Raw genomic sequence first — 12,858 nt, forward strand, 5'->3', positions numbered from 1 at the left:
TCTGCCTAACGTGTCCTTCTCCTCGTATCCCACTGCTCATCCTTCAAGGCCTCCAGAAGACAGATCTCTGTGAAACCTGCCTAACATCACACCAAGCAGAGTGAGTTACTCTCTCCCCTGGGCTCCCATAGTTTTCTGTGCATGTCTCCATTACTTTGGAATTACTGTATTGTACCACGTTAGTTTATGTACCCGTGATCTTCTTGAAGGTGGGGGTGCACTTTATTCTTCTTTGTATCTTCAACAGATAACCGCATGTCAAAGGGACACAGATGCCAACCTGAAGGCGCTTCCAATGGCCACAGCTAGAACAGTTTGAGCAACAAAATAAATAACATGGTAATAGAAAACAACCAAAGTATAAAGTATATATGAGTCCAGGCTGATAGAAATAAATGATTGACTAAATAAGTAAATGGGGGAGAAGGGACAAATCTCCCTTACAGAAGAATTCCAAATAATACTAAGTGGATATTCACCCCTTCCAGGAGGAGGCCCTTCCTTGAATGTAGTTGGACTTAGTAACTCCTTTTTCAATAATAAATTACAGAAAGGTAAAAACAGAAACTCTTTAGTGGAGAAACCTGGCAAACATGGTTCACATCACCAGTGTCATGTGGACATCATGTGCTCCAATCCAAAGTAATTAGAGGAGCCCTTCTCCTCTCTGGCATACCTCCAGTCTAGGCAGGAAAACATCAGGCAAGCATAGACGGAAGGATAGTCTACAGTACCCCTGACCCAGTACACCTCAAGACTGCCAAGATCATAGAAAACAAAGACAGTCTGAGAAACTGCCACAGACCAGAAGAGACTAAGGAGATGTGATGACTAAATGCAAGATGGTATCCTGGATGGAATTCTGGACCAGAAAAAGGACATTAATAGAAAAACTAGGGAAATCTAAAACACTGCAGTAGTTAATAGTAATGTGCTAAGATTGGCTTCTCGGTTTTGACAAATACAGTGGTGTAAGATGTTAACATTAGGGGAACTAGGTGAGAGGAATTCTCTGTATGTTTGCAACTTTTCTATAAATCTAAAATTATCTCAAAATAGAAGTTTAAAAAAAACAACAACCAAACCCCATTATAGTTGGCAACAGGTAGTATTTTCCTCATAATTTTAAACAAATACGTGGGAGACAATAGTTTCCTTTTTTCTACTTAGCCAACAGGAAGCAAGTAAATATGGCTCCAATGATACTACTATAAAAGTGGGATGGAAACTTTTGCCACTGTACAGAATCTATGATCAGGAAAGTGATTCTGATCTTACAAATAAAACAGGGAGAATGTAATTCATCATCTCTTATCAACAAAGTCCCTGGTAGATCAATGATTTTTTTCTTCTTCTAAAGTTAAATCAAAACTCTTAGTGAGACTATTGATTTCTCAACAGAGTCCCAACTTACTTTTGTATATGACTAAACTCTTTCCACTTGTTTTCCTTTGCAGAAGGCAGAAATAGATACAAAACCAAAAATGCATTATTCCAAAATTTCTCCCCAAAATGTCTGTGGCCACTCCCATACAACCCAAGTGGAAGTGTGTTGGAGAGTAAACTGGAGTTGAAAGTGACAGCAATCTGAACTGATTATGATTAAAATATCTTAATTCTGCAAATGACCATCTGAACGTATTGTTAAAGTAACCATCTGAATGTACTATTAAAGCCCCTCCCAGGAGCCTAGAAGGGGCCTGTGTAAATGAGCTGGCTTACAGTTGAAGGTGCATTAGCTTCATGGTAAATTTACCACTGTGTTTATGTTTTATTTTCTCTTCTTTGATGACTAGAACTATTTATGTTTATGTCAACCATGGAAACTTGAACACTGCTTGCACATAGCAGGAACCCAATGCATGTTTTTAAAACTGAACTAACCTCGCATATTTGGACATATTGCTCAAATGGAATAATTCTTACCTATTACTATAGTAATTGAGAAGGCATTTCACCAACCCCTAAAACTGTCATCCACCCCCAACCTCTACCCTAAACACATACACACATACTTCAAGTGTTCCTTTCATTTAATGATCAGGATGCGAACATTCAAGAAATATACCAAGTGAGAACAAAAAATTAATGTTTTTAAACATGTTTTCACTATTTCAACCTTCTCCACAAATACTCTCTTTCAAATCAAATAGTATATTATTCCAAAGCCATTTCCCCCACCATATTAGTATGAACCTGAGAAGCTTTACTGATCATACCCTCTTTTCAAATCCCAAACAAAGCCTGAATGTTCCCTATACTGAGGGATCCCTTTATTAGTATGCACACAGGCTTTCATCATTCCTCCTAGGAAAACCTGTCACCAATCTTAAGATTACTTGAAGTCAAGATATGATCATAATTTTTAAATGTACTTTATACATTTAAAGCTAAAGGTACATCAAAAATTTTGAAACCAAAATCTGAAACAAGTTATTTTTGTCAGATGGGTATTTAAGGTCTAAGAGGCTGCTGAGACCATGCAATGATTCTAAGCTCTAATACTACTGTTATTAATAACTCTTTGTAGCATCCCAGAAAAAAAGTGTTCTATTCTTGTGAAGACCTGGAATACAACCTAAATTCCATTAATGACTACTTTCTACAGAATGTATATACCAAAATGTGTTCTAAATGCCAGTACACTGGTGACAAACAGCGGGTTGTATTTCAAGAATCTGAATTGTCTTTAACTTATTACTAATGGTATAAAAGTGAAAACTTCACTTTTGTGAAAACCTGTATATGATAAGCTTTTGCCAAACAGTAAGGTTTGTTATGACTAAGAGTACATAAACACTGGGAAAATAAAAATTTTAAGCAAGCCACCTAAGAATCATAAGCTGCTTTGATTCTAAGCAACACATCTTCCCTGTCATTACAGAAATGCTTCATAAAATATACTGCCCATTGTAAGATCCTAATGCATAATTTAATCATTTTTACTCTTAAGATATCCTCTAAAGAACTAATTTTCCTTTTTAACTTATCTCCCTCAGTCCTATATCACACTGCTTCCACGGCCTTGTTAGTATAGGGCTCTAAGTTGTATCTGACTGCTAAATAAAATTATTCTTCATTGTTTTCTTCCAATATTGGTCTCATTTCCATGCCTTCCAAACCTTTTATCAATTTTCTATTTTTCTTATAATGTATTTCTAATTTCTTAATCCAAACTGAATGTGGATATTCTGGATGTATCAATAATGTTAAAATAAGAACTAAAATAAATTACTACTACATTAAATCCCCAAACAAGTTAAGAAAACCTCTGAGGTGCTATTTCTTTCTATGGGACTAAATGAGTAATACTGCTGATAGGGGTAAAAATCAATAGTCCTCATTCATTCAACTCAACAGCAGAGAAAGCAGCAGCCAGCAGAAAGATTCACTCGCTTGAGGATTGCAGACACGGTCCATTTCTCCACACTGAACACAATCCTGAGCACCATCCATCATGTACTTGCCATACCAGTGGCTCTCAACAGGGGATTATTTTGCCCCCAGGGACAGTTGGCTATGTCTGGAATTTTTTTATTGTCACGACTAGGTGGACGGTTATTGGCATATAGTGGGTAGAGACCAGGATTCTTCTAAACATCCTTTGCAGGCACTGGACAGCCCCCAAACAAAAAATTATTCAGACAAAAATGTCAATAGTGCCAAGGCTGAGAAGCCCTGACCTAGACATTTGTCCCAACAGCTGGACCAGAGGCACCATAGTGTTGTGAAAGGACCACAGGATTAGGGGAGGCCTGGAACTAAAACTTACTGAGTACCTGCTACATACCAAGCCATGTGTTCATCACTTTACATATCATCTAACTGAAACCTTTATCCCATGAAGAAAGTGATCTCATGTCACAGATGAGCAGACTGGACTCAAGGTCACTCAGCTAGGAAGGGGAGGAATCAAGATCCGAATTCAAACCAAATCTGTTTCATTTCACAATATTAAATATTACAAAGTCTAGAGGTTAAAAGACCTGGATTTGATTCAAAGAGGTACCAGTATCACTCAACTTTACTAAACCTCCATTTAGAAAACAACTCAATGAATAGCATGAGAAAATACAAATACTTCTGATTGCCAACCATGAAAAACAAACTGCTTCTTGGAATGGGAGGTGTCACAATTACCATTTTTCCTTAAAAACAGAATTTATACAAGTGTGCACAGTACCAAATTAAACAGCATTTTTAAGACTCAAGATTAAATGTTCAGAAGACATTGTGCCCTCCATGGGCACAACTACTCTTAAAACCTAGAAGGAAATAAGCTAATATAAACAATATTTTTGTATGAACTTCTTAAAGATTAAATCAATCAACCCTAAAATGCTCAAGACTATAACAACTTTGATTGGGCTCTTTCCACAATTGGTAGCAGAGGTCATGAGCCAATCTAAGGAGGAAGAGTATGGACTACAAGTCTGCAGGAAATAAGTCTACTATTTTCTCCATAAATATAGTATATTACATTGAGGTCAACATGCTATCACTCATATTAATGATGCAAAAAATTTCATTTCAACGTAAGGTTCTGATAAAAAAAAAACACAAAAAACTACAACCTGAATCCAACAGTCTTTGACAACTAAACTACTATTAAGTCCATAAACATAAATTAAACTACACTCTTCAGGGTTAAATTGAAGAGACGATGTAAACTGGGTTTGTTCCTTCAGAAAACCACCACAACCAATGCTGCACCTAAAAGGTTGCACACAACTATTTTCCCCTTAAAACACTAGTTCTCAAGGCATGGTTTTGCTTATAAATGTATCTTTTCATATCACACAATACATTGTAAATAAATTATAATTACAAGTATTCACCACTAATATAAAGTCCAATTTAAAATGCAATAAGTATATCAAATAACTAAAAAATGTCTGAAATAATTCCCAAAAAATCATGAAAGCGAGTTTTAAATAAATAAAAATTATAATTTTTTTTTACCTGACACTACAAGTAACTTAGTAAGTGTTCTAATGTGGAATTGAAAGAACTGATAATATAATCTTGAATCTTCTTTATTTAATCAATTTAGATAAGGATTTTCATTAAATGTTATTTTACTGACTAGTTCTGAATTACATCTTTCAAGTTAAGCATTTTGACATTTCCATCAACTTTCTAAAAGTGGGGGTGGATTATTTTTCTATGTTTTTAAGAGCTGCCTCTCAAAAGACTGAATTAGATAAAAACTGATGGGAAAAACCTATTATCAACCTCCTCTTCATCATCAATAAATATGTGAGTAAGCCCTAGCTGTGTGTCCACGTGTGGGTGACAATCTGGAAAAATTTACATTACACAATGACCTAAAACCCATTTTACCTATTTACCTGATATCCTATCTACTTTTCACTTTACGAGCCTATTTTTTCATCACGACAAATTTTAATATACAATAATCGTTAATTTACAACTCTCAGGTACTATAAAAATAGTAATTTAGTCTCTTCTTCAATATCTCTCAAAATAGCAGAATTCTCCCCCGGGCTCAGACTTCTTTATATTTCCAAACCGAAAGACTACTGTTCCCAATTTTTAAAAAACCCAAAACCATTAGATAACTATTCCGAAAGGTGTAATTTTCCTGACACCAGAATTAGCCATCCTCGACAAGAGCTCACGTGAACCTTTTCCAGCACCTGACACAGGTAAACCGCCAGGGCATGTCAAGTATGCAAACACTACTTATCGCGAGGGACCCGGCCCCCACCACCTCCCGGCAGCCGTCGCACGACGGCCTCGCAGCCTCCAGCACCCCGCGGCCCGCGGCCCTGCGGGGGCGCAGCCCGGCCGCCCAGGCCCGCCCCGCCGCCCTCCTCACCGCCTTTGTGCCGCCGCCGCCCCCACCCCATCCTCGGCCCTGCGTGGGGCCGGCTAGGCCACCGCGCTCGCACCACCCTCCCCCGTGGGCCCAGGCCCGGGCCTCCCGTGGGAGGTGAGGGAAGGGGAGCCCGGGGCTGACGGGCCAGGAGCCGCCCGGGTAAAATGGGCCGCGGCGGGGGTCCTCCCGCGGAGGGGGGCGCCGGGGGAGGGGCAGGGCCCGGGAGCCGCGAGGGAACCGAGGCGGGGGTCCTCCCGCGGAGGGGGGCGCCGGGGGAGAGGCAGGGCCCGGGAGCCCCGAGGGAATCGAGGCGGGGGTCCTCCCGCGGGAGGGGGCGCCGGGGGAGGGGCAGGGCCCGGGAGCCCCGAGGGAATCGAGGCGGGGGTCCTCCCGCGGGAGGGGGCGCCGGGGGAGGGGCAGGGCCCGGGAGCCGCGAGGGAACCGAGGCGGGGGTCCTCCCGCGGGAGGGGGCGCCGGGGGAGGGGCGGGGCCCGGGAGCCCCGAGGGAATCGAGGCGGGGGTCCTCCCGCGGGAGGGGGCGCCGGGGGAGGGGCGGGGCCCGGGAGCCCCGAGGGAACCGAGGCGGGGGTCCTCCCGCGGGAGGGGTCGCGGGGCGGAAGGGCAGGGTCTGGGGACGGCTCACCCGCGGAGGGGGGCGGCTCTCCCGCGTCGCCGGCGGCGGGCGCCAGGGTGACTTCGCCGTCCCTCCAGACGCGGATCTGCGCGGCCGAGCGCACCCGGCGGCGGGGCTGGCGGCCGGCGTCCGCGGCGCGCAGGGAGCCGCAGCACTGGTAGCACACGGCCCACGCCTGCTCCTCGTTGATGGGCTGGTTGTAGAGCCGCAGGATCTCCTCCAGGCTCAGCGCGTCCGGCGAGCCCCCAGTCGCGCCCGCGGCCTCCCCGGGCTCCGGCGGCCCCTCGCCGCCCGCCGCCTCCGCCCGCGGCTCTCCGCCGCCCCCCGGGCCGGCGGGCTGAGCCATCCCGCGGGTCGGCGCTGCGCTCGGCCGCCGCGCCGTGTGTCCGCGTCTCTTCAGCTCCAGAGCATCGTCCTGGCGCGCCGCCGCCACCGCCTCCTCATCCCCGAACGGCTCCGCCCAACCCGGCCGCGCGCGCCGCCGCGAGGGACCAGGCTGGGGAGCCGGCGAGGGCCTGGGCAGCTGTGGGCGAGCGGAGGGCGGCGAGAACGCCGCGACGGTCCGCACCAGGCCCGCCGCCGCCTGCCCGCCCGTGCCAGCGCGATGGCGTCCGCCGGCCCCGCCCCCACCGCCCTGCGCCGGGAGCGGGGGCGGCGGCGCTGCTGGGTCCGCGGTCCGCGCGGCCCGGGGCTCTCGCTGACGCAGCGCCGCGGCCGACGGTGCCACCCGTCACCCGCCCCAGCAAAACGGGGAGGTCACTGGCACTGCGTGCCGCTCGGGGACGGTGCGCAGAAAGTCTGCCGAGGAGCTCGAGCCCAGCCTGGGGTTAATTCCTCAGAAAATAAAGGTCTGCGGAGCCGCCCGGCCTCGGCCGCTCCGGCTGCCCGGCCTCCCGCTGGGACCCCTCCCGAGCGCCTCCCTCAACCCCGGAGGCTGTTTCTGCGGACCTGGGCCTCGCCGCCTCCTCATCCTTGTTCCCCGCTCTGCTCTTTTGAGTAGCTATCGCCACCAGCCAACCATATAACTTAGATATCTTGTTTACTGAATGCCTCCCTCTCCACTCGCAACTCCAGTGTAAGCTCCTTGAGGACAAGGATCTGTATGGGTTTTGCTTACAGACTTCTCCCAAACGCATGGACCAGGGCCTGGGATGTAAGCATGTTGTAAATAATTTGCAGACGTTGGTATCAGCCTCCTTCCAGATTCATTTGTAGTGTTTGTACAGCTCCTCGCTAAATGATAATGTCTGCAATGACCACGGTCATCAAAGGCCAGTTAACCTAGTATGTTCACATGATGTGGAAATATCACAGTGGCAAAACTCAACGGAGGGCAATTAGCCATAGAATGAAAGAAATACCCTGGGCCTTGCTGAACTCATTAACTATGCAATAAAATATAATTCTTCGATAAAACAATCACTCATTGGTAAAAGTTTAATTGGCAACATTCCACTCTGAGGATAGTCCTGTGTGAGAACCTTACAGAGTTGAAAGCATCAAACAAGTAAGAAATTTATTCATAGTTAAGTACCAATAAATCTTTTAAAGGCAGTTTTATGTGCAATACTAGACCTCACACACTCAACAGTATCATATTGCAGTAGAAATTACAACGGTCTATTAATGCTTAAGATACCACAATACATACAGCAGGAGTGGGGAGAAGAAAGAAAAGCAAAAGGATATAAAAGAAGGGTAAGAAATTTAAAGAGGGAGAAAAAAAGCTTCTCTCTGGGCACCTTATTATAATGTCACCACAAGAGATACAAAACAACCCTTTAAAATTAACATCACTTAGTTAAGGATTCATAATCCTGTCTAAAAATGCACTATCTATGCATGCCAAAGCCCTGAAAGGTCTAATTCCTTATATGATATAGAAAGGATAGATTTATAAAACCTTTTGATTAAAAACATTTCCCCAAATCCCTATTTTAAAAGTTTAGATCATGTGTGAATTTTGAAAATACAGGGGGCTTTAAAATAGTTTCAACAATGGAGAAAATTATTGAAATTGTCTACTTTTATGGACAACATCACCATCTTCTGGCCTTAGAGGATATTGCTCCCATGTTGCACTGATAGCTACAGCCAAAAATCTATTGCATTTTTGTCTTTACCTTACCCCTCACCCCTACCCCTACCCCCAAACAAGTTCAAAGAATTGATCAACTGAAAAATCCATGAGCCAATCATTTGCTACCCTGGCATAGGCCAGTAAATAAATCTCCAAGTAAAGATAACAACAAAGGTAAGAAGGAAAAGAGTGGAAGTGAAAAGAAAATCCAAACCTTATCTTTAAAAGATGGGCTTTCCCCCCCAAAAACAAATTTATGAAAGCCTTTCTATTGCATATAACCTTCCTGTGATTTAGTGCCGTAATGTTTTTCTTCCCAAAATGTACTTATATTTTTAAAAATTATCACTTATTGGGGTGAACACCTGAAACTAATATTATTGTATGTCAACTATAATTGAAAAAGAAAAAAAAAAGATCACTTAGGAAAGGGAAAAAAATCTTTATTCTTTAAAACAAATTCACAACAGAAGATTTTTTTTCTAAGTAAATTTCTTGCCTTTGTGAGCTTACATGGAATTAAGTTGAGGCAAGATGACAAGCAGAATGTTGATGTTTCTTCTGTATGAAGGAAAAATAAAAGGTAGACTTTAAAAATCCTAGCTATCTTCTATTAAAAATCTAGTTGTTACAAACCTAAACATGAAAAAACAAATGCAGAGATGCCAAGAAAAAACAAAAAAACCTAAACACGATGCTTTTTTGTATAAAGACAGCATAATTGCAGTATTTTTGTGTGATTATCATAACCCTTTGAAATTTTAATAAGTTCTAACATCCATCATCATAGGACTAATCTTAGGAATGGACTGCTGACAAAGGCTATCAGAAATCGATATATTTTAAGGGTAAAGTAATAATATGGAATAAACTTGGCACCTTTCCACTTTCTCAATTTCAATTCAGATTCAAATCCCTTTATGTACAGTATATTTTGTCCCAACTTCCATCATTGATTTTATTTTATTCTGTGCATCACTACTTTTAAGTAATTGTTCTATATAGTTAAAATGTCTGAACTCAAATCAACATTTAAATGTCTTTTTCAAAGTGCTGTGACATCTGTGAAAAATGGTGGCATGTGTTATGCTGAATATGATTTTAGTTTTCATTGATTTTGTTGTACTTATTTAAAAAAATGGAATCCTTGAAATTTTTTTATCTCATATTTACTTATCATTTTTGCAGAATAAATGTACTTCATGCTTCATACTCTGGACGTGCTGGCTGAGCTGCTCTGAGTCTTTCAGGGAGCACGGCCTTCAGGAAACATAATATGCCTATGCAGCCCAAGCTTATCCCAGACACTCCCAGACAATTGCTCCTAAGAGGCACATTCACCTAGAAAAGTGCACCAGAAAGGAAAAAAATAGAACAGCATATTTTTTTCAGTATCATAACCTAAATTTTCATTGCCCACAATTATAATACCTTATAATTTCATAGTGATATTTTATATTTTCAAAGTGCATTCTTTAGTTATACAACTTGAAGATCAGATATTATTACTCCCATCTTACAGATTACAAAATACAGGACTAGTAAATAAAAGAGGTGGGACGAATCCAAGCCTCTGACCAGCTCAGCTCTTTCTGCTGTGTTACGACATCTATCCAAACTTGCACAGAGCAAGGAAAAGGTCCTCACACTTCATCCTTCAGTCTACCAAACATGAGTAGAGGACAAGCAGATGCTTTAAAATTTGTATATACCAATATGAATGATTAACTTTTGATATTTTAAACACTTTCAATGATGTGATATCCCATATCCCTTGATTGGTCCTTGTGAATTCATTGCCAATTTAAGTTTCACCATAGCAGTTATTTCCCCAAAGCAATTATCTTCAAAGTGATCTGTAGGACTCCATCCCATCAAAACATTATAAATGATCATTCCCCTAAGGCTAATTCCACCAACAATCTGAAATGCAATTTGAAATTTCTCTCATAATTTTGGTAATCAGTTTGATTAACCAAAAATCTTTATAAAATTAGTCACGAAAACTTGCATGTGGCCTTATATGCAGAACTAGAAGTACATAGGCCAGGTAAGAACACAACAAAATTGGTTTCCTCTGGCCTATAAACTTGTAAAGAATTAACTTGTTCTTTCCTCTGGCAAAGATATACATTTATTGGAAAATGACCATTAATGCCCTTTTGCTAAGTTATATCCTAAGCCAGTGTTTTTCACATTTTCATTCTGTAAGTTTATAAATTTACCTATTCTACCTTGATGAAATCAAGTTACATACCCAACTGATAAAAACTGAGGAAAAGTTAGAGGAACAAGGTAAAGTATATGAATAGTGCAGCGTATTCATGAGGGACTCTGGAAAATACTAGGCCAAACAAGTCACGTTTCACATTAATGTGATTCTCCTTTGAAACAATTATTTTCAAACCAATAAGAAGAGATGATATTCTGATTCTGAATGTAAGTGAAATTATTAGCTTCAACTAATTAAGATTCAATTTGGAAAAGACCTCATATAGATCTAAATTTTAGGCCAAGTCACTATTTCACACTTATGAAAATTTGAGTCTCCAGAGGATAAGTGACTTACCCCAAATTACTGCTAGTTGCCAAAAGTAATTCAAATATACTTCCTGTAACATAAGCTTTTCAGATCCTTTTTTAAAGCCATATTACCTAGTTCTTATGAGATATCAAAAGTTAGAACAACTTTTACTTATTAATTCCAGTAGGAAACAGGAAACAATAGGAAGAACAAATATATATTTGACAGCAAAATTTTCATGTTTGACATTTAACTGCTTGAAAACACAGAATTCTCAGTAAAACTTTTAAGTAACCAGAGTTTTGGGTTGTGTAAATTAAAAAGAAATAATTCATTTTCAGATTGAAGTCTCATTTTACTGATGAGACAAAGCTAAAATATTTTTTCAAACCTCCATCATTTAATTTTGGCTGATTCTCATTCAAAAAATGTGACCCCTTTCCCTGGCCTTGTAGCTCAGTCGGTTAAGAGTGTTGTCATGATACAAGAAGATTGTGGGTTCAGTCCCTGGTCAGGGAACATGCAAGAAGTAACCAATGAACGCATAAATAAGTGAAACAACAAATCGATGTTTCTCTCTCTCTCAAATCAATAAATAAAAAAATCAATAAAAGTAGAAAAACAATACAAAGTATATTTCCAGATCACAAGAGAGTGAAATTAGAAATCAATACCAGGGAAGGAAATTGGGTAACTCATAAAGGTATGGAAATTAACACAACTAATTTGTAAATAAATGGATTTCAGAATTCTCAGAATACAGACTATGACTCAAGTATTTTCTAAATGCCTATTGGTGGGCACTATCCAAGTACCTCATTTACTGAATCTTTACCCAAACAAATGGTAGAATTCTACATCTTTATATAATTGACATACCACAAGAACCCTCACTCACTGCCTCTCAGGCCCTCAGCTTCCCCAGTCATCCTCCTTAAATAATTATTCTGGCCTCATCTGTCAATGACTTGATACCGTATATATTACTGTAAATTTTTTTTAGGTTATGTGACAGATACCATAAGAGACAGATGCCTTCCATATTCCTACCTCTTAGAACGACTAATATGAGAAATGGAAAATTGGATTAAAATGGTGGCTCAAGGAGTGAACAGCATCTTCTTTGTTTTATTAATGGAGGAGACAGCACTATGGCAAAATATTTCCATACTATATGCTGAATGGTCATACCCAATGGTCCCATCCCCACAGAGAGAAAAACTCACGTGTGTTCACAGAAATACAGCAAAAAAAAAAAAAAAAAAGGTAAACTCAAATTCAGAACTTAGTTCTAGAAATAATCTTCTACTAGAGATATGTATGTTTGGACAGGGAACTTAACTTCTCTATAAAGTAAGTGGATCAGAAGACCTAAGTAAGATTCCTATCAAGTCCAAAACCCTGTGATTCCAGGCCACGAAATAGTAAATCATGTGTAAAAATAGCATAAATATTAAAGCAGTTAAAACTCTAGTTTTGATCAAACTAGCTACCTTCAAACACACTAGAAAACATGTTTTGGAATATTAGTGCAAGTCTAAATTCAGTAGAATCAGAGAAAGAAATCTTTCGTTTCATAAGAATGTATGTGAACCACCTACCAGCTAATAACCTCCTTCTCTCCTTTCCTTCTAATATCCATGACTATTTCAACACTGGTGCCAAGTAGTTAATCCACAAACCAATTTTACAAATCAAATGTAATTACAATGACTATGCCAACCAAATCTTAGAAAATATTAAACATTTAATACCAACATTTAATGCATTAATGATTA

At 41.0% G+C, this 12,858-nt stretch overlaps 1 protein-coding gene across 2 annotated transcripts in view; it reads right to left on the bottom strand.

Moving 5' to 3' along the window:
- The window catches only part of SPIRE1 (spire type actin nucleation factor 1), a 121,211-nt gene extending 114,162 nt beyond the window's left edge, over positions 1-7,049 (bottom strand). Inside the window, exon 1 of one of the 2 annotated variants that reach the window (XM_087818665.1) lies at positions 6,486-7,049. In XM_087818665.1, the coding sequence (XP_087674791.1) occupies positions 6,486-6,822 (337 nt within the window). In that variant the 5' untranslated portion in view covers positions 6,823-7,049. The remainder of the gene's footprint in view (positions 1-6,485) is intronic. The other variant, XM_087818664.1, reaches the window with a different exon arrangement.
- Between the last annotated feature and the right edge of the window lie 5,809 nt (positions 7,050-12,858).

The sequence above is a fragment of the Miniopterus natalensis genome, chromosome 7, assembly GCF_054644295.1.
Source record: "Miniopterus natalensis isolate mMinNat1 chromosome 7, mMinNat1.hap1, whole genome shotgun sequence".
Lineage (NCBI taxonomy): Eukaryota > Metazoa > Chordata > Mammalia > Chiroptera > Miniopteridae > Miniopterus > Miniopterus natalensis.